The 26,115-nt window shown below is 38.1% G+C and overlaps 2 protein-coding genes across 4 annotated transcripts in view; one reads left to right on the top strand and one right to left on the bottom strand.

Moving 5' to 3' along the window:
* Positions 1 to 20,727, bottom strand: part of LOC106496970 (dynein axonemal heavy chain 5-like) — a 176,257-nt gene extending 155,530 nt beyond the window's left edge. Inside the window, exons 1-15 of the mRNA XM_067291141.1 lie at positions 20,638 to 20,727; positions 20,135 to 20,322; positions 18,511 to 18,611; positions 15,991 to 16,179; positions 15,821 to 15,895; positions 15,221 to 15,307; positions 12,864 to 12,935; positions 10,027 to 10,128; positions 8,941 to 9,127; positions 7,598 to 7,763; positions 7,397 to 7,490; positions 6,058 to 6,156; positions 4,478 to 4,659; positions 3,519 to 3,638; positions 2,628 to 2,829 (exon numbers count right to left, since the gene is read on the bottom strand). Coding sequence (XP_067147242.1) covers positions 2,628 to 2,829; positions 3,519 to 3,638; positions 4,478 to 4,659; positions 6,058 to 6,156; positions 7,397 to 7,490; positions 7,598 to 7,763; positions 8,941 to 9,127; positions 10,027 to 10,128; positions 12,864 to 12,935; positions 15,221 to 15,307; positions 15,821 to 15,895; positions 15,991 to 16,179; positions 18,511 to 18,611; positions 20,135 to 20,309 — 1,851 coding nt within the window. The 5' untranslated portion in view covers positions 20,310 to 20,322; positions 20,638 to 20,727. The remainder of the gene's footprint in view (positions 1 to 2,627; positions 2,830 to 3,518; positions 3,639 to 4,477; positions 4,660 to 6,057; positions 6,157 to 7,396; positions 7,491 to 7,597; positions 7,764 to 8,940; positions 9,128 to 10,026; positions 10,129 to 12,863; positions 12,936 to 15,220; positions 15,308 to 15,820; positions 15,896 to 15,990; positions 16,180 to 18,510; positions 18,612 to 20,134; positions 20,323 to 20,637) is intronic.
* Positions 20,728 to 22,744: 2,017 nt separating this feature from the next.
* Positions 22,745 to 26,115, top strand: part of EXOC3 (exocyst complex component 3) — a 33,832-nt gene continuing 30,461 nt past the window's right edge. Inside the window, exon 1 of one of the 3 annotated variants that reach the window (XM_067291139.1) lies at positions 22,745 to 22,836. The gene's annotated coding sequence lies outside the window, so the exon portion shown is untranslated. Of the gene's footprint in view, positions 22,890 to 23,050; positions 23,220 to 26,115 lie in introns of those variants that run through there. The other 2 variants (XM_067291138.1, XM_013957760.2) reach the window with 2 other exon arrangements.

The following is a 26,115-nucleotide window of genomic DNA, read 5'->3' as shown; positions in this document are numbered from 1 at the left end:
CAGCCTTCGTCACCAGGGCACCCACCCCATTCAGCAAAGGGCCCACATTTTCCCTAGTCTTCCTCTTGCTACTGATGTATTTGAAGAAGCCCTTCTTGCTGTCCTTGACATCTCTCACCAGATTTAATTCCAAACGGGCCTTAGCTTTCCTCGTCGCATCCCTGCATACTCTGGCAATGTTCCTATATTCCTCCCAAGAGGCCTGATCCCCTTTCCACTTTCTGTATACTTTCTTCTTCTGTTTGAGTTTTGCCAGGAGCTCCTTGCTCATCCATGCAGGTCTCCTACCTCCTTTGCTTGACTTCCTACTCATAGGGATGCACCGCTCTTGAGCCTGGAGGAAGTGATGTTTGAATATTAACCAGAAAAGCATCTTGGGATTGTACAAGACTTATTATGGGATTGTTAGGGAAAGAAACAAAAGCAGGGACCAAGGTGGTTTAGGGAGGAACATGCATGGGAAAACAGAAGGATAAGGGAATAAAAAGAGACTGTCCCATGTAAACATGTTGCTGGTCAGTACACTTATCCGGCCATGCCCTGGACCTGACCAGCACAGTCTGTCCTTTTTTCTTATAACTCTCCATTTCTAACTACTTTTCTGAGTGATAGGGCTCTCTATTCCATGTGCATGTGTGTGTATGAAGGTCTAAATGCCAACAACTGCAGTGGGGACCATGGGTCACAGGGGCCTGTGCACCTGTGATGCCAGCAACTGGAGAGACCAGAAGGTACGGAGGTCTAAGTCCCTGCAAATGGAGTAGAGATTAGCGGTCATAGGGGCCCATGTGTCTGTGCTGCCAGCAACTAGAGAGACTGGAGCGCATGCATACTGTGTGGGTGCATATGTCAGTGTGAAATGGCTAGAGCACGTCAAGCTGGACAAACCACTGAGTAGGTCTGGAAGCCAAGTACTGGAGAGGTGTAAGTCTGATCCGGATACTGAAGAGACCAGAGTGGTCTGAGAGTTGGCTACTGGAGGGACCAGCAGGGCCAAGCCAGCTACTGAAGAGGCTGTGAAGTTTGGGGATCTGATAATGGTAAGACCACAGATCTGGACTAACTACAAGAGAGACCTGTTTCCATGTGCATGTCTCTGCATAAGGCAACTGGATGAGCAGGGGACCGGAGGCCAGCTATGGGGTAGACTGATTGTCTAATGTTAGTTACTGAAGAGACCCATAGTGCGTGTGTGTGTGTGTGTGTGTGTGTGTGTAGGTCTGAGTACCAGCAACTGCTGCGGGGCTGCGAGCCTCAGGGGCTCGTGTGTCCAAGTGCCAACAAGTCACTGAGGAGACCACCAGGGTCCAGCTACTGGACAGACTAAGTGTCTAAGACCAGCTACCGAAGGAATCCATAGTGAGTGGGTGAGTGTGCAAGAGCGTGTATTTTTCTCTCCCCACCAACAGGCTTTCATCCTGATCAGCCAGAGAAAGGAACAGGATGAGGCCATTGATGCTGTCTGTGATTGCATGAGTGCTGCGTTTTCTGTGTTGATCTGTGTAGCTGTATATGCATATATGTATTATATGTACATATCCATGTGTGCCTATTGGGAACACATGCTCAGCCTTGCTACTGACCGGACCTGGGGACATGCAACTGGTGTAGCCTCATCTTTATTGGGCTACTGGGCCAGATTTGGCAACTCCTAACAAGAATTAGTTTGGGTATTTATCTGCAATAATTTTTCTTAAAAGTCCAAAATGCTGAGGACCTACAACAGGAGTTAAATGCAAACTTCCCTGCTCAAAAAGCACTCTACAAACTCGGGCAGACAGTCCATAAAATTATCTTGTTTCAACCATTATATGTAGAAAAGCCAAGCAACTTCTAAACATTTCCAAATTCCAGTGAACAGTAAAATGTTCTCTTTCAGGAAACGACCACACAACAAGTATTACAGATACGTAAACCAATATCCAGTTAGAAGAAAGCGAAAGGTGCTCTGGGCCTAAATGATTAAAGGGAAGTTCCTGACAATTGCAAGCTACGGTTCAGGAAGGCAGGGGACAACAACATTCCTTACACTTTTATTGTTAGGATATCAATCCAGTAAAGAAAGCAGGCTACAGATCAAAAAAGTAGCTCAATTCCAGGATGTACCGGATGTACTTAACAATGAGCCTGAAGCACCTGAGAAGTCACTTTAGTTCCGACCACCCTACTCAGCACTGGAAGTGGTATCATTCATTTCCCCCTCTAAAATGGTCATCTAGGTGCTGATACTGTCTTTACTATTACATTGAGAAACACTGCATAACTCTTGAAAGCAGATCAACTGAATTTAATGCCTCAGTCTCTCTGAATTAGTTCTCTATCTGCAGTTCAAAATGTATGCATTTCAAAACAAACAAGTTAAGAAAAATTGCTTGTATCATTACCTATCACACAAAACCTGGTTTATCAAAAATCTAGTTTATCAAAAACTAACAATAATAAATTAAAATGAAGTAAAAAGCCTAATTTAGCAAAACAATTTCAAGTTGTATTAAAAGATATTAAAATATTAGAATTACAACACAATACTCCATGCATTGTTATTAAATTTAATTCTTTTTGCATATCTCCAGTGAAAAGCATAGGTTTAAGGGAATGAATTTCAGACAAGTGCTGAACGTATGTACCTCTTGTTTTCTGTGATCCAGAACATCATATTTTTTTGATTTGGTGTTTGCAGCAATGCTCTGGTAATGAGCACTGATCTCTTCAATGCCTTCTATTTTCATATGCTGGAACGCTAAAAGGCTTTCCATAATATTGCTCATATCTGAAATCTTCTCCAAACGTTTACAGAATGTATCAAATTTTCCAAATATATAGTTTTCACTAATGATAAAGCAACAGAGGTATTATTACACAAATAGAAAAAAAAATTGTTAAAAATATTTCTATATGACCCACATATATTCTACCAGAACTGCTACCAAGTTTCACATAAAAAAAAAAAAACAACACTATGCTGTAATAATTACAAATCAAGGAAAAACCCCTTTAAAATAGTGGATACGATGCAAGTAACGCTTAATTCTTACATATGTCATTTTCAGGCCTTTACTGTGTTTCATAGGAGTTATTCTTTTAAATAAGACATTTGAAAGGAAATAAAATGGCAATGCACAATGCTAAGACATGCCCCATGCTTTAAGCGTCAGTATAGGTGAAACTCTAATTGATTAAAAACCCAGTTCAAACTAAATTCAGCTGGAGTCTTTTCATTTATGTTGGTGACTCTTGGATTTGTTGGGATTGCATACTGTACTTAAATAAATGTAGCAATGCATAAACTCCCCTGAAAACTCCTTGGGTATCCGCTAAATCAACAAATGACATTCTGGCAAAAACCTGTCCCTGGTTTCTTCCTGAACAAAAAACCTCTGCAAGGGGCATGTTCTGATTATCATAAATGTTACATTTTAACTGAGTATTTAACTTTTCAGGTAGCCAGCAGATATGATGATATCTCATTTATAAATTGCATAAATGAATATGATTCAATATTAGCATGAATTATTTACCTGAAATCAAATTGCCTGTCACTTGGATTTTCTTTTAGATTCTCCCTGATTCTCTGAAAGGATGCTTGATACTGTTCCTTGAGGAAAATACATTGTTTTATCCTCTTCAGCAACTCTTGCCTGAGGAAAAAAGCACAGAAGATGAAAAAAAAAAAAATCCTAAAAAACTGTAGAAAAAATATAAATAAAAATAGAACATTTCAGTCAGATGGGTAACTTTACAAAATAAGAACATGGAATTATACTCACATCAAAAGCATTCAAAATACGAGGACTGCACAGAAAGTTTTTGGTTTAAGTTTGTTATATAGATTGGAAATTATTAAGTTTAGGTTTTACTATCTTCAAACCAAAACTTTCACAGTATAACCCAAAATGGAATTACATCCTGTGCCAGTATAGCATTCTCCACAGAATACTCAGTAAACAAGTCTGAGCCCCATTCCACCAACCCACATACCTCCCTCAAAAGAGACTTCAATCAGATTGTAATTATGCTCCTGGCATATTATTGCTTTCCTCAAAATTACTTTACTACCCACTGACAGCAAAATATGCAAGATAACAAAACTCTCATATAGAGTTTCCCCAGTCTGTCTTTGAGGTTTCTTTCTGAAGCACCTCAGCTCCCAGTTCTAACTGCCCAAGTGTGTTTTGGTTGCCCCCCCCCCCCCCAAAAAAAAATTGAGACAAAATATCAGTGTTGTATAAACACACATGTTGTATATACATGCCTTTTGATAACCATTTTTTCACAATACATAGTAAGTCTGGTTCTGCAGAATGCTTAATTTTACATAACATACCATGAGTATTCACAAGCTTAAAATTAAAATGAGAATTTGTGTCTGATAGGATCAGGGGTTACTTAAATTTAGCTTTGTAGCTGCCTTAATGACTAACCTATGATTTTATTTCTAGTGTTAACAAAAGAAGCTGAAATTGTAAAATTCCATCACCTGTCCAGGTCCCAGATTTTTGAAACACCTTCACTTAAATATGCCTTGCATGTTTTAATCAGTTGATTAGTGATTTTAAGAAGAAGAGATGTCATGCACTCTGATGTGTTGTAGTATGGTGATGTACAGTAAATCATACAGGCAGTATTCATTAAACTGGGTATGTGCTCCATCATTGTTACCTACAACAGAAAACATAAGAAACTTAGTAATTTAAATTTCCTAAAAACTAACACAATGTTGAATGTGACAGCTTTGGAAATTTGTTTGTCAATGGATAAACATCTTTTTGGTTGTAACACCCTGTTCTTGTAGACATTTTATTATGAATTGGACCACGCAATTTACTTGTGAGGACCTAATGCACTACGTCCAACAGAAAAACTGGAGAATGGGCAACGAATGAATGAATAGGTCTTCTTCCAGACTGGGATTTTCCAGGGGAAAAGCAGAGGCTGGGCTCCCTTTTGGCCATTGCCTCCAGTATGTACAGGTGCTATATTCTGCTTTGCAAAGGAATATGCTATCTATAGAAAAGAAGTCACGCACTGCTAAAAAAAGGAGGTCCATTGGAGGAAGGACAAGAAGATGCAAGCTGGCCTTTTCTCATTTTGCCTAGAGCTGTATGGAAGAAAAGCCTGGAAGTGGGAGGAAAGGCAACAATGATCTCTATCCTACTGAGGACATTTGGACTGTAGAGTTCTATGTCCCAAAGAAAGATGCCAGAAAAATGCATGCAAGCCAGATATACTGAGAACCCAGAACAAAATACAGTGCCTGCCCTAGAACCGGGTAAAAATGTATGTTATCTAAAAGTCAAGCCCAGTATAGCAGAATGGTGAACATTTTCAGAAGAAGAGCAGCAGAGAACAACACACTCAACGGAGTTGAGCTTTGACCAAATATTTAGAAAATGAGCAAGGAGTTGGATTATGTAAAAAGCCTCTGAACCGCATAAACTTGGACAGCTTTGCCAGACTGCCATCATCAAAATTCATGCTCTCACTTAAAAAATGAAATTCAAGACCCGAATAGTTATGAAAATAAATATTATAATTTGAACCAGGATGAAAGCAAATATGTGCTACCTGCAAGAAAAACAGCTGCATCTATAAAAGAAGTGCAAGCTTCCCAAATTCATCTCAACTAGATGTGGATTCTGAAGGCTTAAAATAATTTTATGAAGCTTGTATTAAAATAATTACAAGTAACTGCTAACTGAAGCACGTATACAGGAAGAGGTACCACATGTAAGACAGGACCTCACAAAGACAATTCAGCCTGTCATCTGGTTTGGCAGGGGGCTGGGAAAACACCTATTGCATATTCTTCCCATTCCCTTCAATTATCATCTGGAATGACAGCTGTCTCCTACACAAAAAGTAATATCATCTCTGGCTTATTTAAAATCTGCATGCTTAATCCACTAATGCCATAGGAGTTAAACTATTCATTAATCATTAAGCATTGGAGTTAAATACCAAAAGGAGAAATGTCTTTCTTTTCGGCAGCAAAAGCCTTTTTTTATATCTTCTTTCCTGAATTTCATATTAAGTGCTTTTATTAAAAATATTACTTACAGGTGAAGCTTTGCCAAGTGAATCAAAGAACTTTTCCAATGTATATAAATATCTTACATTGTCTTTAGCTTCATTGGCAGCAGTTGTTATATTACCATCCTGAAGTGGAAAAAGGCAAATAGAATTAATAGCATTAACATTTATTGAACAGGTTTCCTGCACTTTTCCAATGCATGCTAACACAAGACTATGATTCCCTCTGGAAAACGTTTTCCTCATAGAAGTTCTCAAATAAGCCATGTCTTTTTTACAAGACAACTGCTTTTATGTGTAAAAATTGGTAAGATCTTCCCAGCAATCAGTAGTTTTTGTTTGTGATTTAGAGGAAATCCTCACTCAGTCCCCCCAAATTTTCCCTTCCTGATGGAAGCACTGTAGCATGGTTTTGCTAATCTGACTTACAATTGTAGAATGGTTCCAGTTACAATTCTTGTTACATGACTGTATATGTACAACTGTTTTTTTTAATTATCAGTTCATAATTTAGATAAGATCCCTGAAATAAATTAGGGTGTTTCCATCTCAGATGTTGTTTTGTAATAAATATTCATTAGGCAAATCAGTCCCCTAGTGATGCCAGTACATCTTTTCATCTATAACAAGTGAAACTATCCAGTACTTAGCAGGCAATTCCATATGAAGAAAGGAATCTAGTTCATCTTCCCTTTCTTGTACTGACTGTCCAGACAGTATCAGCTAAATCTCATTCATCATAAAAGTCTGTAAATACGGTAAGCACAAAGTCAAAAACTTAGTAAGATGACACTATTTTCCTAGTTTATTTTCAAAAGGGTGGAATATCTTTATAAGTGCTAGAGGATCTATGTTCTGGTGGTTTTGAGGGTCAGACGGCCTATACATGGCTTACAGCTTATTTATTCAGCCTGCCTACAATTTTCACTGCTGAGCTTACATTACAGATATCTACATGTCTGAAGTAGCTGTTATACTACAAAAAGTCATCTGTCAATAATTCCACAAGCAATATGATAAGCTTTCAGACATTTGTACAGTTGAACTGTATAGGGTACAGCTGGAGAGAGACAGAATAACGTTTTATTGATGCACTGCTTTACTTTTACAAAAATATTTCACCCACTATGTTTAAGAAAGAGACAAGTTAAAGAGGCCCTGACTCTTCCTTCCAAGTTATGTGTTTAAGTTCAAACCAAAATCATTGGTGTGACATGCTCCAACAAAGGGAGAATAAATCACAGTATGTAAACAGCACAGACACTCAAACTGATTTTAGCATTGTGTGTTCACTTCCATGTGTGTGGCAAATACAGTACCGTATTTTATTCATTTCAAACAATTTTTATTAAAACACAGTAATTACCAGCTCTTTCCACTGCTTTAGCATCTTTGATCTCGCTGCCTGAAGAATACTTAGAACTTTCTTTACTCTTGGACTCTTGATCTCTTCTAAAAGCCTTTGAAGAGAGAAACAGATTTGAATCTCCCTTTGAAATGAAAGTTTGCATTTATAAAACAAAAAAAAACTTTCTTTAGACCGTGAGAAATAATGCAGGGATTTAACCTGTTAAACAAAGCCATTCTTGACTTCCAGTGTTCCAGCTCTGCAGATGGACCAATGTCATCAGCTTCTTTTCTCATTTGTTCACTTTCCACTAAAACTTGTCCAATCTCTTTGATCCAGACCATTAACACTTCTTCAAGTTTCTCAGCGACCTCTGTGCTACTGCCTTCAAAATCACAAAACAGGGCAGTCGCATAAGTCTCAAGAAATAAATACAGATTTTAAATTACATCAGTGAAATGTCTTTGGTAAACATAGGCTGAGATTCCATGCAAGCTAAGTATATTCAAATCCCTGACCTATGATAGGAAAAGATTAAGACTATAACAACAAGATGCACACATATACTTCTACACCTACCTACTCTGTTACTATTGTAAATAGAAAATTACAACAAACAGCTCAAAATGCAATGAGCTCATAGGGGAAAAAATACAATGATGTGGTTTTAGGACAATAACGTTTCAGAGGTCCACCAAATTCATTAACAATGATATGTATATTTTTCTGTTTGCAGCTGATAAGTACAGGCTTACTTCCTCACATTTCTCCCTCTCTGTCATTGCAGCCTATTTGACATTAAAAGCATCATACAAAGGACAGAGTTATTAGGAATCACAAAAACCCTCTAATTTTTAAATCAGTATGTCTTTTAGATTGCCCTGGCAGATGAAAGAGTATAGTTCACTTGCTGCATTATATTTAGGAATCATGTGGGCCTTGTATCGCCAAAGGGAGTCTAAAGAACTTGTTTAGCGATATAACATTATTGCCTCATCCTAAGAGCCATCAGTTCTTCTCTGGAAGCTGTCCTGCCATAGGCTCATGAAGGGCTGAGAGGAATTGCAGAGGTATTGACTGCTTTGGCATTATTTCACTCTGAAATACCCAGTGGTGATAAGAAAGGGTGGAAAGCTATTGTCCAAAGAGGCATAACCAGTTAATGCCCACTCATGTACATACTTTCTTTTGACTCAGAGCCCTCAAAGCCAGACTTAAGCTTGGATAAAACTTCCCCAGTTCCAGAGAAAGCAATGAGTATACCTGCTAGTAGATGATCCCAGCAAACTAGGAGGAGCACAGGCTGGTCCATACAGGATATGGTAAGGAACTACATAAGACTGTAAGATCTATGAATTAAATGATGGGCAAATGATTGATGATTTTATGATTACACAATCATAAACCTAGTATTATACTCTCCTTCCAAGAGTATTCATCTTACTTGAGCTAAATATATTTTTCTTTTTAAATTCTTCCATGCAAATCTTTTCTAACAACATAATATTCATTTACCTATAAACAGCATCATCTGTGTTTGCTTTGCTGTAAGAAATACTCACCTGCAGTCATGTAGTCAGACGGGTTCTGTAAGTTGTCAACATAAATGTCAACATCCACTTTTGTGAGCTGAATTTTATCTTCTAAATTCTGTCTTGATGATAACAAAGCACCCACAAATTTATCCACAGAATAGAGAAAGTCTTGTATCTGTCTGTTCTTCAAGCCTTCTTTCACAGCTCCCCAGTGCTGATCATTTTATGATTTATGCAAAAAAATATGGTAAGGGAGGGTCACACTTTTTTTTTTTTTTTTAAACAAAATGCATATTATTCTTTCATTAGAAAGGTACTTCTCACTCGTGGCAGAATTTATCAGTACACCCCTGCAAATATACTCTTCAGTACTATAGCACAAATACTTGTAAGATGGAATTGATATAATTATTCTTTTAGATGAGAAAACACAAATAAGCATGAGGCTCTCGAGAAGTAAAATTGTTCCCCTGCTTGCTCTCAGTGTCCTGACACTGAATTGTTGTCCTTTCTTTTCAGTCTGACTTGGCTCCCTCTGAACAGAGGGAATAGATTTTGATCTCCCTTCCTGATCCTGAGTCAGAGAAAATGGCAGCATATCATAACAGCGTATGACACCACCATTCTTGTCAGACACTGAGCCTCATTAAATTTCCTAACTCTGTGCGTATATTTCTAGAGTCAAGAGAACCAACTGTGATGCTTCGCAAGTGCCATAATGGCTGTGGCACAGTGCTTGCTGTCCACACCTACTGTACGTCATGAAGAACTGAATCATAGACTGAGCTTTCGTACAGCCAAAATGATCTGGCATTTCTTTCAATCCAGGCTTAATCCAGTTTTAGTTAAATTATTATAGTTCTGCCTTAGTATGACTGCTATGGTATTTTCTTGCTTTGTCATGAGCACTATGATTCATGCTATTCCTTGAAAATCAACAATAAATATATGAATTTCAAACACTTACATACAAATTGCATGACTCTTAAATGGCTACATTAGACTTGTATCTTTTATCCTGTTTTATGTTCATCAGATTCACAGAGGGGACTGCAGCAGCCACTTGCCTTAATTCAAAGTGTTCTTGTGAAAAAAGACTACTTAATTGATTACCTGTTGGGATTTAAGTGCTGGTATCATGACTTGAGACAAGAAAAATTCCAGGCCCTCAAGGATATTTCCATCAGTACAGTCAAATACGCCAAAATTCAGTTCCTTGGGGAAGAAACAAACCTTAGCAGAGTGCATGTAAACTTCTGCAACGTTATTACTTTTGAGGGAAATTCAGATATATGGAAGACAAGAATACATAGTCCATAACTACCTATGTTCCTTGGGGAGAAATATCTTACCGGTTATTTCCCCCATCTATTGAATTTGGATATAGACTAATGTTGGACTGAAAATTGTGAGGTATGATTTGCCTTTCTGTTTGAGCCACCAGAAAAGTCTGTCCCGTATTGTAGCATTATTCCAGCAACCAGTTAGTATTAACCACTTGACTTCAATGCATCAATCTTAAAACAATTACATATTTACACTTGTTTTACTGAGTTTCCATCCATCATAAGTGTCTAAAAAACAACATGTCTCATTCAGTCACACAGTTCCCTCCAGTTCACTGCTAATGTGAAGCAACAAGCACTGAATTGCAGAAGGTGGTGTTTGGGAGAGATGGTAGTGGTAAGTGAAATTTTACTGCAGAACTATAAGCATAAATAGGAAAAAAAGAGATTGAGGGACCAAATCCTTTCCCACTGCTATTCACTTATGAACAGGTTGGCTGTTCTGTTACTGGCATTTTGTATATGAATGTATAGGTCCAGAATATGGCACATGTGCTTTCTACGAACCACGCTGGCTAGCCATTAAGACTCTGGGTGTAACAAGCAAAGGGGGAATCTCATTCAGAACTTGTGAACTGCATAAACATACACTCATTTTTCCTTCATCATAATGAGAACTTCACTGATCTGGAAGAAAATGTACTGAGTTCTGCCCTTGGAAGCTTCCATTCCAAACTTTTTCCTGTGCAAAGACAGCAGTTCCACAGTATTTTAGGAATGGCAACTACACATGGATTTTTGTAGACACTGAAATTCTTGGCTATCTTGATTATTAATTTCACTAATGGTTTTCTAGTTAGTTCCCCACTTGGATGCAGAAAGTGTTTAAGCAAATTGTTATGCATGGGTGTAATACTGTTTCCTAACAATATCAGAGTATTATAATCCCACTAAAGTACAAAAGGATATAAGGTCCTTTCTTGAAAGACAGGAGAATTACAAATGACAATCAAGGCACAATTCTTAATCTGTGCTGCCTGAAGTTTGAGAATCTTTTCATGGAAGAGCAAAATGTCCTGGACTGACAGTCCAGAGATATACAGTTCATATTAAACAATTCTTGAAGAAGTGCTTACGAGCAAGGACAAGTTGCTTTGCACATCTGAACATGTTCCCCAGGGAGGCAATTCCCACATGGTTGTTACAAGGAAATCCCCCCAAATGACCGCCTTCTGCAAAAGGTAGGAAAGCAAAATATGAGAGGGAAAGGACAAAAAGGGAAAGACAAAAGGAAGTGACCCCTATTCTCTCCCTTCGGTTGCTTATTAACAATGTCAGTCACTCCCATATGACAGAGATGTTTGCATTTGCTTAAGGACTAAGTCTTGAAAAGACTTCTCTGTTCATGAGAATCTCCAGGACAAGGTCAATACGCCAGCTGTTCCATTTTTTTCCATCGGGAACTGAAGATTCAGCTAATTCTTTTGAGAAATAGGGGACAAATCCATACACTTTCAGGGGTTATAAGCAACAGATAAGCATCTGTTCTCAGAGTATCTTTCCAAATGCTCCAACACAGCTGTTCAGGACAAAATAAAATATGCCAAACCAATCTGACCCAGAGCTCCAAGCCTCATCAGTGTCAAGACTGGCTGACTGCGAACAGTAGGGCCTGTTTTATCTTCTACAGCATCTATAAATACTGCCTCACAGAAGGAATGAAGTTTGATGTTATTTACATGACAGCCCTGCCAAATGGAGGGCTTGAGAGGGAGGGAAGGAGAACTACAGAGAGAAGGCACGAAGGCAGTTAACTGGAGGCATTGAAAAACCACTTGGACAGATACCTAATTGAAGCTGTGCAGTGGGAGTGACAGGAAGCAAGAAGAGGAAGCCTAGAAATTACTTTTGCACTCCTGGATCAGGTAACTGTAAAAATGTTGTTATAAAGCAAATGCCTGACAAACTGAAGCAGTAACTTCTACAACTGGAGGTGAACATACACAGCTGTAACTTTGGCCTTTTTAAATAGAACACATTAACCTTTAGTGATGAATAAGGAGAAAATATGCATAGCATAAAAAGTACATCAATATTTTGGAGAATATGATTTCAGGCTCATTATATTTTTTATTTAATGTCTATTCTTAGATGTTAACATTTGGATGTTCTTTGTAAAAAACTATTGCAAGTATTTCCCAAGAATGTATCTCTGAAAGACAGAAAAGGCTGTTATGGTACTTTTTCTTATCCACAACTAAGGTTATTAGGGGTGAGAAAAACTTTATTTAAAAATTTTTAAAGGGTATAGTTATATAAATGTTATATTTTCATAATTTGGGTTTATTCATTAAAAGAAAATCTCCTGGTTTAGGTCTTTATTCCCTATTCCCATTAAAATTTACATTTTTTCCTAAGGAATTAGTAATGGATTTTATTAGTTTAAATTTTTAGTAATATTGCAGATAACTACTTTCATAATTATTGGAACATAACTTTATCATAAATATTCATCCAGATGGAAAACAACTTTTATTAAACACACAACTAGACATTTTAATGAAAACATTCCCCACTTTTTCTGACTCCAGTGGAACTAGTTGTGTGAACAAGGGTCTAAGCAAATATTAAGTACACTGTAAACACTACATGATTTTTCCTGACCTGGGAGACATTTAACATAGTTATCACTTTATCTGATGTCCTTAGGAAGAATGCACAAGTTCCTGTCAAGCTCTGTAAAAAGGACAAAATACTTACAGTTAAAAAGAATACATGTTTACAGCAAAAACAATTTATGTAACAATTTGCTAAAGTGCTGAAGAAGTAATTGAAAAAATTAATTATTCAGAAAGTAGCAAGTATGATATTCAAATATTTGTCTCTTTAAAAACAAACACTCTTGTGCAGCTGACATGAGAACAGCAGAGATGCCTTTCTGGGATAGACCAATAGTCTATTCAGCCCAGTACCCCAACTCCAACTGCAAAAAAAGTTGCAATTTAGGGAGAGCTTGTGACCTCGGCCACTTTCCATGCTCCATTCCTCTGGTATTTCTCCACCACCTATAATAGTTGTATGAGAGCTGTTAGATGATACATCCCTATCTAGTCATTTTAGTATCTATTTATGGACCTGTCATCCATGAACTTGTCTAATCCCTTTCCGAATCTGTTGACATTAATTCACTGAAGAAAACTGAAGATATATTCAACTTTCAAGCATCTAAACCAGTTTTCATATATATTTAGACCAGAAGGGATCATCTTAGAATGACTTCTTCCATTTATTTTTAAAAAGGAACTAAAAGATTACTCAAAACTTCTAATCCAAATGCTTCAAGTGCTTAACATGTATTTTCATCTTTTTGATGAATTGAAGCAATGGAAAACTTTAAAAATCAGCATTGCAAACTATTTATTTTTAAGATATTAAATCTATTTATAACTCAAATTAATTTGAAAACGAAATACAATTGATCCAATTTACAAATTGTACAAAGGAACAAATAGTAGAGTTTACAGTGATGCATACAACTCAGTTGTATAATTTAATCTGTACTTTGTGTTTTTTTATGCATTTTATTTAATTGATTTCACATGATAGCATTGTGCTAGATACTGTGGGCACATGCAGGTAGAACAGTATAAAATCTTATTTTCTAATATAAAATATATGATTTTATGAAGAAAAATATCAATTTTGAAAAAATATTCTTTTTTTTTGTCAGAAGGCTCAAATGGAAATTTGATGCCACTGAAATTTAAAATCTAATTTTCTTCAAGCTACTTTGAAATCAAAAAGAAATAAGTAGTTTTTCATTTTCAGCTTTTGCTTTTCATTTTCTTGCTTTTTACCATCATTGCCACAGTCAGACCGAAAATTTTTAAGCTTTCAGTCTGCAGTCCTGACATAGTCCCCATTGTTGAAAGTATGCTTTACAAATGGAAAATTTCATCTATATTTTACAGCTACTCCTGAATTTTTCCACTCATGCTAAGTAATGGCAATACTGGACAGTAATGTTATCACACTCTCCACTTCTTCAGACAATTCCCTTCTGTCCCGTCAAATAACATAATATGACTTGTATGATTTTGCCAAGTACTGTCTGACCTGATGCAGTTCATTGCAAATAAAGTAAGTGCAAGAAGCTGTTAACTCTTTAAAAAGCTCCACAGAATGCTGTAGCATATCTCCTCAGTAATGGCACTATTAAAGGTGCATCAAGCCTGGTTTTGGTTTTGCACCCTAGTTTCCCATTAAAAATCAAGAAAAGTTCAAGGTCTCTGTTCTGAGGCAAAGTTCATCTGTGCAAGAGAGAGAATTTTCTTAGGAGAAGGAAGTCTGAGACAGTGGACCAAACCTAACTCTTCTCCTCCGAAAAGAAGAAAGAATTCTTCAGCCTTCTCTTTTTTAAACATAAAAATATGCTAATATAAACACATTAAAAAAAAGACATCTCTGTGCCTTATTCAAAAGAAAATACTATACGGTATGCACAATCGCCCCCAAAGAGAGACTTAAAGAAAGAAAAGGAATCAGAAATCTTCATGACTGCTCTGAATACACTGCTGAATAATATAAGAAGAAGGCTGGTTTAAGAACTAGAATAGAATAGAGGAATTATTAAAAGTATTTTTGGAGTAATGTGCACTATGAAAGGAAATACTGAAGAGCTCCACTTTTAAAATAGAAATGCACAAGCACTGGAAAACATTTAACCATTTAATGCTAACAAAAGCGTCAGGACATGCAATATTGTTAACAATGGTTTATTTCACTTGCTCTTCTCCCAGATAGTGAAATCTATTAAACACTGCTTCTTTCCAGATCACATTTACTGGCAAATTCCACCCTCAGGTCAAGAAATGTTGGGAAAGCTTGCAATGCGAGAACATGGACTAAATACTTAAATATCCATCCAAGAACTATAAAAAGCTACGTTAACACTGCAAAACTGTTAGGGTTTTTCAATATTTTAATTTACAAGTGTCCTCTAATGAATTTTTCAATCATACCTCAGTAGAACCCATGGCAATAAATAACTTCTTCTGAGGGAAACTGCTGGTTGACCCATCTGATCTCAGTGAAGCGTTCGACTTTTGCTAGCAATTAAAATTACGATCAAGAGATTAATAAAATTGTACAGATACCTCATCCTATTTGAATTCAAATCAGTTAATAATCTCTAGGTAGGAATTGTGACTTTAGCTTTATCTGGAGAACAAGCTTTGTATGACTCCCACAATGCCCCATAAACAGTTTCATAGCTCTGTTCTTTCAGAAGAACAATGAAGGAAAAAATGTCAGAAAAATCTAAGAAAATTAAATCTGAAATGTTTCCTAGAGCAACTTCTTCCATGGAAACAAATTGGATGATTGGATATCTCACAGGAAGAATAACGTGCCTGGTTTGCAAAGTCCTAACAGAGTTGTGAACTGGACTCACAGGAAATCTGCAATATAGATCCTGCCAACAAGGCAAAGAAATTTAGTTTTATACCTATATCTTTAATCATAGCAAAAAAACTCAATTAAGATTCTCTGAATTTTGCAACAGTCATGTAATTAAAAAAAGATATGCAATTCTTTTTGCAGAAGTAATAGCAGAAACATACCTGCAATACATCTTGGCAAAAGAAGAGTAACTTTTTAAGTCCACTAGGGGCAAAGAATTCTTCTATAAGTTGAAACTAAAAACAAAATTACAATGGTAGTTAATTGTAAAGTAGTTTCAAAAGATTGGAAATTTCAGAAAGATATTTAATAATTGATAATTACAGATTACCTTGTCATCAGAAATAACAGCCTCCTCCACATGCTGCTCATTTAAGCCTATTCCATCTGCTAATCTTGATATCAAATACTTGTGTCTTTCATCTAACTGAGTTCTTCTCTCCTCTTTGGTGACTTTGGCTTTCTTGGCTAGTTCTTTCCTACTTTCACTGGAAAGCACGACACTTTTCTTGCCAGTTGGCTAGAAAATAAAAGTTTGTTAGAGAGAGATTTTTTTGCCATAGCTATTTTATATTACATTTAAGGATTGTATTTTATGTTGCTGATCTTTAATCTGGTTTCATAAATTACTTAAATGGGGAACAAAAAATTACATCTAAGCAATGAAGAGGAAAACATCATTGATAACTAACTTGTAAGACCAAAATTACTTCTCAGTATAAAGCCACTACAACAGTAACTTCAGATCAGGGCCTCAGATTCAGATGTGGATCCAGGCCTAAGTTCACTGTACATATTTACCTCTATAATGCCTCTAATTAAATCTCAGCTTTGGGAATCCAGCTTTCAAATTTCTAAATGTCCATATTCCAGGTTTTGGACCAGGTCTATCTCTATATTGTCATTTTAACATATCAGTACAAGTTATTATCTCAATAGAAATAAATAAAACAAATCCACTATAAAAATCACAATCACCACAATCACTGGAACAAATGTGCAATTGATTGTTTAATATGCAGGTCATATAAAGGTGATATCACAGTGGTAAAGAAGGAAATTCAGGTAGACGAATCTTTTTTAAGTCTTTGTAACAGTATAAACAACAATGAAAACAGATATGGTGAATAATGTTTTCTGAGCAAAAAAAAAAAAACTTCAAAAGCTGTATGGAAAAGTAAAGAATTGAGTCAGAGTGGCATTTCTTCAGTTCAATCATCTTGCCTACAAGTTCATACAGCACAAAGTCTCATAGAGCCGTCCTTGCCACCAACCTGAGCATTCCCCTCTGTATACACCTCCAACTGACATGAGTATCTGGGATATGTCTGGGTGTCTCTGTAACTCACAATTTTTATTGGAGAAAAACAATAATAAATTACATCATCTTCCCAGGATAGGCATACCTCGTTTTATCTCGCTTTGCTTTATTGCGCTTTGCAGATACTGCATTTCTTACAAATTGACGGTTTGCAGCAACCCTGCGTCGAGCAAGCCTATCGGCACCGTTTTCCCAACAGCATGCGCTCACTTCGTGTCTCTGTGTCACATTTTGGTAATTCTCGCAATATTTCCAACTTTTTCATTATTATTATTATATCTGTTATGGTGGTCTGTGATCAGTGATCTTTGATGTTACTATTGGAATTGTTTTGGGGTGCTAAGAACTGCACCCACATAAGGCGGCGAACTTAAATCAATAAATGTTGCGTGTGTTCTGACTGCTCCACCGACCAGCCATTCACCCGTCTCTCTCCCTCTCCTCGGGCCTCCCTTTTCCCTGAGACACAACAATATTGAAATTAGGCCGCTTAATAACCCTACAGTGGCCTCTAAGGGTTCAAGTGAAAGGAAGAGTCGCACGTCTCTCACTTCAAATCAGAAGCTAGAAACGATTAGGCTTAGCGAGGAAGGCAAGTCGAAAGCCGAGACAGGCCGAAAGCTTGGCCTCTCGTGCCAAACAGCTAGCCAAGCTGTGAATGCAAAGGAAAAGGTCTTGAAGGAAATTAAAAGTGCTGCTTCATTGCTGTCTTATTCTAAGAAATTGCCACAGCCACCCCAGCCTTCAGCAAACACCACCCTGATCAGTAAGCAGCCATTAACATCGAGGCAAGACCTTCCATCAGCAAACAGATTACAAGTCACTGAAGGCTCAGATGATGGTTAGCATTCTTTAGCAATAAAGTATTTAATTAAGGTATGTGCGTTGTTTTTCTAGACATAATGCTATTGCACACTTTGAACAGACTTTACACTTACAGTATAAACATAACTTTTATACGCACTGGGAAACCAAAAAAATTTGTGTGACTCACTTTATTGTTATATTCGCTTTATTGTGGTGGTCTGGAACCAAACCCGCAATATCTCCAAGGTATGCCTGTACTCTAAATTAGGAATTGTAATTGATCATGATTTACCCCTGGATTAAGAAACAAAAAGGTTGCCAACATCTACTTTTATCTCCTACGCTCAGGTCTTACCCCAGACTCTGAATGGATGTTCTGCAACATTCCTGTCTCTGCCTATGCCAACACATCTCTTTGCGACCAAGAGTGTCTGAATAACTGTAGTTATTTTTCAGTACCATTCTCACATCTCTAAAAGCCACATGTTTTTTGATTCATTATTCTTCATTATTCTTTCATGCAGGTCCAAACATTGCATGCACTTTTGAGTGGTTCATTGCTCTTGTTCCTTGTAATTAACAGAGATTAAAGGAACTCAGCACCCTCCAGTATTGGGCCAAACTCTGCCAGCCAAAGATGACTTCATGAATAATCTATAAAGAAGAAAATTTAACAGCCCGAGGCAGCTGAGTAACCACCTATTTTAGAATGAAAACACTTGCCAGAAGAGCAGCCCTCAGAGGTGATGCTGTGACGGCAGATCCTAGCTCAGTGCTCCTTGTCTTCAAGACACCTCTACGTCTACGGTGCTTACTTTCCATGTCTAGGACAAAGAAGTGACCAGTTAAAATTATTCTTATTCAGGTATATGTGCAATAAATGCATTTACAAGATCTGCAATGATGTTGGAAAAGTTACCGCATTCTGTCTTAACATCTGCTGGCTAACATTTTCTCAGGCTAGGGAAAGTAAGACATGAAAGGACAGCTAGAAAAACGATGCCTCGGCAGAAACACTTAGAAGGCTTTCAGGGAAAAAGATGTCTTGTGATGGTTTTTTTCTCAAGTTTAATTCGCAAGGAATCCCCCACTGATAATAGCAGAGGTAAGAAAAAGCAATTTAAAGGACCAGCTTGAAGAAATCAGTTCTGGAAAAATCACAGACTCTCTGAAATATTGCCACTTTCCATTCTAGCTATTGTCTCTCAGTTATTTCTCAGCTGTGACACTTCTTTATTCTTCAGATATTTCATGTGCTCAAGTTGTTAAAAAGCATCTGCAAGTAGCAAGTTTGCCAGAGATGCATGAGATTGATAACCAGAATTTATACAGACTGCTAATATTTGCCATGAAAACAGTACACATATCATTAGTGTGTAACTATCTATTGTTGATCATTTAAATCTCAAGGGCTTTTGAAGCCCTTTGAGTTATTTAATCAACAATTTATTGCATGCCTTTATTTTTTCTAGAAATTATGATTTGTATATTTTAAAGTGGTGTCAGTAACATATAAACCTATTAATGTTGTCCCAATACTAACTACAAGCGCTTTTCTCCAGCCTGCCACCTTATTCTTTTTTTGTCCAGCTCTTTTAATTTACTTTTAATTACCAAATCATTCCTAAATATTGATTTATCTGTCCTTAACAGAAATATTGTATTTGTTGTCTTTAAAAATATTTAATTGAAAGGCACCAACAATGCTATCTTTAATTGCTGCAGCTTGGTCTTTTCCAAGAAAAGCAACCAATTTATTTCTCAGAAGACGATATTTAGGTCCCACCTCTGGAAGCAAGTAATATCCTCAACTGAGCATGCAGTAATGCTAATTAGTGGCTCATTAATTCAGGAATTATTGCTTAATCTATTCTAAAACATAAATAATGAGGCCGTGACTAAAATTAATATTCTACTAACATTTATCTCCTTATAAATTCTCTTGTAGATTGTGTCTGTTTTGAAATGAAGTCTCCCCTGAGTATATCATTCAAACCACTATCATCATTAATATATCCCGAAAAAGAGATGCCATACTAAATGCCACACAATTAGTTTTCTTTGAATGCTAACCCACTAACATTGTTCTAGCTTTTATGACAATTGCAAAAAGCTCAGGAATAAGCTAATTATTTGCTAAGGAAGTCTCCATTATTCTTTTCTTAGAGTAGTATTCATTTTAATTCCAGAAAAAATGGCTCTATGCAAAATATATATGCCTAGCATATATGGGCATCTGTTATAAATTCAAACATTCTACTTAATAATCAGTTTCTCAATTTGTCCCTGAAAAAGTTATTTCCCTATAAAGCCAACATGAAGTGTTTGTCATTATTTTCTCCCTTACCTTTTTTTATAGCAATGAGAGGTGGACAGAGATCAATGTGAGGTTTGGAAGAAAGTTGTGTTTCTTTCAGTTCTTGTTCTGATTCCTGCTGTGCAGAGTGATAGGGAGAAGAACTAGGCTTAACTCTTCCCCCTAGTTCAGTCTCACCTCCTACTCGCTCCTCCATCTCCAGCATCACACAAAATAACCTAAATTAACAGTACAGAAAACAACTGGACAATGTAACACTGCAAAGACTAACCACACCTTCCATATTTTGATGCCCATTATAGCATCCAGTATGAGAGACTAGTGAGGAAAAAAAACATATTCTCTATCTGCTTTTGGCAATTTAAAAGGAGAAGATCTAAGCAAACCAGTATCATTTTCCAAACAGCTTTAGCTGGCAATCTACAAAATAATAAAATCCCCTCCAAGGTTGTCCATTAACAATCCTTTATTTTTAATTCCACAACTATCATTTTTCTCTGACCAGACTCAAATTTCTGGAGATGGGAACTCACCCTTTGAGGAAGAGGTTAAGGTCCTTCTTATAAGAGTGCTGCAGGTCCCAGGCAAAGTTTTGGGCGCAGAGTGCTAGGTGAGGCACTTGCCTACACCTACATGGGATGTCTTCCTGAGCGCGTGACCTGCTCAGCTGCTATGGCAACCCCTACACAAACTCAGTTAACAACTCAGCACCCCGGAAGCACCTCATTTGCCCCCATCTCTCACCATACCCACCAATGAAGTTCTGATTTCATAACTGCTTCTAAGTCTTTTTTTTTTTTAAAGCAACATACTTTTTTCTTAGCATTAAATCTCTAAGCAAATAGCTTCTATGAACCTCTTAAATGCACTGTTGCTAGGAAGCATGTACACAGTAGAATTGTACAAAAAGCCACAGGAGGGCACAGCTAGCTGTATCCCAGCAATGAAGCAGCTCTTCCTAAACACAGCCCTCCTTGGCTAAATAACAACCACCTGAGCTCTGTGTAAAACATGAAAAGACACAGCTAAGAAAAATGATTGAATGATGACTTTCTCCTCTTCTCTGCTGGGCAAAGACACTTACAGATAAGAACCTGTGAAATACACAATACCTTTCAGACTTAGGTAGCTGTTGCACTTTTACTTAGTGTGCTTCCTTTTTCAAAATAATACAGGCATACCTCATTTTATCTCGCTTTGCTTTATTGCGCTTTGCAGATACTGCATTTCTTACAAATTGACGGTTTGCAGCAACCCTGCGTCGAGCAAGCCTATCGGCACCGTTTTCCCAACAGCATGCGCTCACTTCGTGTCTCTGTGTCACATTTTGGTAATTCTCGCAATATTTCCAACTTTTTCATTATTATTATTATATCTGTTATGGTGGTCTGTGATCAGTGATCTTTGATGTTACTATTGGAATTGTTTTGGGGTGCTAAGAACTGCACCCACATAAGGCGGCGAACTTAAATCAATAAATGTTGCGTGTGTTCTGACTGCTCCACCGACCAGCCATTCACCCGTCTCTCTCCCTCTCCTCGGGCCTCCCTTTTCCCTGAGACACAACAATATTGAAATTAGGCCGCTTAATAACCCTACAGTGGCCTCTAAGGGTTCAAGTGAAAGGAAGAGTCGCACGTCTCTCACTTCAAATCAGAAGCTAGAAACGATTAGGCTTAGCGAGGAAGGCAAGTCGAAAGCTGAGACAGGCCGAAAGCTTGGCCTCTCGTGCCAAACAGCTAGCCAAGCTGTGAATGCAAAGGAAAAGGTCTTGAAGGAAATTAAAAGTGCTGCTTCATTGCTGTCTTATTCTAAGAAATTGCCACAGCCACCCCAGCCTTCAGCAAACACCACCCTGATCAGTAAGCAGCCATTAACATCGAGGCAAGACCTTCCATCAGCAAACAGATTACAAGTCACTGAAGGCTCAGATGATGGTTAGCATTCTTTAGCAATAAAGTATTTTTTAATTAAGGTATGTGCATTGTTTTTCTAGACATAATGCTATTGCACACTTTGAACAGACTTTACACTTACAGTATAAACATAACTTTTATACGCACTGGGAAACCAAAAAATTCATGTGACTCACTTTATTGTGGTGGCCTGGAAGCAAACCCACAATATCTCTGAGATATGCCTGTACCCAAGATCAAGCCTTCATTGCTGCATATTAACATTTTAACCCAAAGGATTAATAGCTCACAGAGCTTCTGCATATTTTTTACTGACTCCAAAAACCATGAACCAAGACCAAAAATATTAACAGTGACCTCAAAACCGAAAAAGCTGTAAAAACAACCATGCTTGAAGAAGAGGAGGAGGTGCCACCTGCAGCCCCGCAGACTAACGAAGCCCCCCTCCTGCCAGGGTAGCTGCTGGTATCCCCTCACTCCCGCCAGCTCGGTTGCATCCCGTAATACTCCGCTAATACGTACACAGCCACCTCCGTACCGAGGCTGCTGGGCAAGAGCAAGCCAAGGTGCTCCACAGCGACGGAAGCAGTAGCTCCCTCCTAAGACAGGTTTTTGTGGAGCGGAGCGTCCCGCGCAGGCGCAGCCCACTCCCCTAACATGTAAAATGGTAAGTCTAGCCCGCATGCGCACTAGCCAGCAGCCATGGGCTTTCTTCTGCGCTTGTGCGCCGAATCTTGTGTTCCGGAGTGAGCTTGGCGCTTGCGCACTGCGTGACTGTTACTGCCCTCCTGGGGGGCGGGTGGGAGCCCTTGAGAGGTAGTTGCGGCTTTTTCTCTCCCGTCTCTGGCCCTGGGCCAAAGCCTCAATCGGTGAGCGCTGCGGTGCCGACTTCTGTTAGGCTGTCGCCGCTTGTAGTGACCCGAGCTTTTGCTGGAATCTGGAACGGGAAGTAGAGGGGGGCCGGGCCGGGCGATCCAGGGAGCCCCTCGGGATCCTGGGGCCGAGGGCTCCTCCGGCGCGCTGTGGCGCAGAAGCCCTGTCCCGGCCTTGCCGCTGTCCTCGGGCCTCCGCCGGGGTAGATGGGGCGCGACCTGGCGGGTCTGCAGCCTCGCCTGCGCGCTCGGGGCAGATCTCCGATCTTTGCCTCGGCAGCGACGAGCACCTGTGTCGATACAGATTACTCGGGTTGTGCGGCCCCGGTAGGGAGCGGTGCTGGGCTGGGGGTTGCCGCCGTTTCCTAGGTGCTCTGTTAGGAGGGGAGGCTGGGCGGTGTGGAAACCCCGCGCTGGAGTGTCTCTGCTTCTCTCGCTCAGAAGTTAGCTGCTGAAGCCTTTCCAAGATTGCTTTTTTTATTACTTTTTTTTCCTCGTGTTCCAGCATGTAACTCTGAGGATGTTTGTGGTTCTGGCTCATAGCAACTGTGTAAAGGTTGGCACGGTATCTTAAAGTTTGTTCTTCCTATATGAATGGGTAGCAGTTGTGCAACAACCTGTCTACCTCAGCAAGCTGTATGTAATCGGTTAGGATTTTATGGCATACTGGCTACTAACTTTATTTGTGGGACATGCTTAATGGGCCTGGGTAGTGGCTCTGTGGATTAAAGTTATCATAATTCTGTTGAATGTATCCAGATCTGTTAACAGAGGAAGTAATTTAGTATAAAACTGTCTACTGTAGATACTATTTCTGTAGCAAATTCATATTTAAAAATACCTAACAGTGTTTTTTTGACTGTAGATATGTTCCTGACAGCTTAGAGGTGGATTGAGTGAAACAGAGAGTATTCATTCCAAAGTGTGAGTGGTAGGAATAGATCCTGTACTTTGAAATGTAGAGTAGGAAATCAAACTTAAATTAAGGTAAACGGGCTATTAGCAGAGAAGTGATGGGTATGTCTGCACAGCTGAGGAGGTAAAGTAAGGTATGAGTTTACACTGCAGAAGTAATTCTGATATAAACACATACTCTGTAGACATTTAATTTTTGAAGGCTTAGCATAAAAAAGTCAAACTTGAGATAAAGATGTAGGATCTTGTAGACTAGTTTTTGGGTTAGCGTTACCTGGAATCTTTCTTAATCCTGTGAAGTTCTGAAATAACTAATTCTAATAAAGCTAAAACTATTATAATGCAGAAAAAATGGAGGATACTTATCCTCCATATTAAATGTGAAAACTTTTTGTTGCTGAGATGTTATGTTATCCAAAAATAAATGCTGGAAGGTAAACATTAAATTCAAACAGAAGTCTATACAGGTTGATCTGAAATACAAACAAGACTCTCAAACAATTTTAGTTCTCTTAACACATATCTTTACAGTAACATGGTCTTTATTCTGTATTAAAAATGTAATTAATTGTAGATTAAACTGATGGTTTTAGATTTCCTTCCTTCTCCCTGGGGCCTCAAACAATTCAACAGCAGTACTTGTTCGAAATGTTTGCCATTGTCTGCAGACCTCTTTACTTTCTCTAGCCTGATGAATTAGACTTTATATGTCAGATTATGTAATATCAATGCCTAGGCATACAATGATCAGAAGGCCCCATGCTGTGCAGTGGTAGAGGAGGAATGTGACTGCTAGCATTAAGACTTGCATTAGTTCCACAGTTCTGTGCACCCTGTGCAGTTCTTCATCAGATCACGAATTAAGCTGGTAAGCTGTCACTGATGCAGAAGATCTTAAGGCAGTGTTACAAATCAATAACCTACATTTGCTGAAGACAGTGAAGAGGGAATCAAATTAGTGAGTCTTCCTCACAGAAAACTGATAGGTTTCTTCGTACTGTCTTCCGTGGAATAAAGCTGATAGTTCACTTTCACCTTTAACATAGCTTATTCTTCCAGAATTTCCCGATGGAAGCTAAACCTTTTCTGTTTAAGGGTGCTGGCATGAAAAGTTGTACTTATAAAACATAAGGCAAAAGTGACTTGATTAGTGGATTAAAAATACTATGCAAAGGTTATGTGTTAATTTAACACGTGTTAATTTAACACATAACTTGTCTTTTTAGAATCCTTGAATATAGTCTGTGTTTGATCATCAGATATTAACCAGAAAAGGTATTAAAATAGGATAGGCATTTCAATTAAGACCATCTGGTACTGAAGGAGAAAAATTGAAAAAAATGTTTCTTAAATATATTCTGCACACATACTCATTATGTCTGTTGTCTCATCTAGATTATGCTGATGTTGGAGAATGTGATATAGTGTTTCCTGCCTTCCATGTGGAGTCAGGATATTGCGGATTCAGAGATTAAGCAATCTACTGGATATACTAATGCACTCTGACTTGAAAGTAGTTGTTACTTTCAAGGAAGAATATGGATTTGAGGGAATATGATACGTGGTAGTAACAGAGTAAAACTTGGAAACATCCTATTTGATTCCAAGACTCAAGATATAAAATGTTTCTTACCATCTGGAAGGAACCAGGAACTCCAGATGTGTTCCTGCCTTGTGGATATCTGTGCATAGCATGTTCTTGCATTTTCAGTGATTGGGATCCTTCCTGTCTTCCATTAGTAGCTAGTGAAGCTTGAAAGGACAGGTCTGGTTTTGTTGCCAGAAGATTTTGCCTGATCAGCATTTTGTGTCTAATATTAGTTTGCATGTCTTGACTTCATTGGAAATTCCACTGGAGATTGAAGTGATAAACTTGATTAATTTTTCCCTGCATACCTACACCTTTGATGAGCTGATATTGTGAGAAGAAAGGAAAGCAAGAGTAGAATATAGAAATATTTTTCCATCAAAAATATAAATGAAACTGCTTTAAAGTTAAGTTTGCAGGTTTAGAGCTCCCGCAACTATGTTTCTTTCCGCTCTTGGTAGCAAGTTTGAGCTATTGAAGAGGGTCTATGATTTTCACAACTCCACCAAATTCAGATTTGGTGTGAGTTATCATTTTTGTCTGTAGTTGCCACAAGATTCTTCTGTGCATGTCTCATTCCTCTTCTAATAGGCAAGTCTGTTTTAGAATTAGATAGAATCTAGTTTTAAAATGATGATTTTGCAAATTTGATTATTGATACAAACTTAGAGAGAGCAAGATAAATGCAAAAACTCTAATCGGAAACATTTCACATAAAGT

This window comes from Apteryx mantelli, chromosome 2 (genome assembly GCF_036417845.1).
Source record: "Apteryx mantelli isolate bAptMan1 chromosome 2, bAptMan1.hap1, whole genome shotgun sequence".
NCBI lineage: Eukaryota > Metazoa > Chordata > Aves > Apterygiformes > Apterygidae > Apteryx > Apteryx mantelli.
This window is presented reverse-complemented; position numbering and strand designations above follow the sequence as displayed.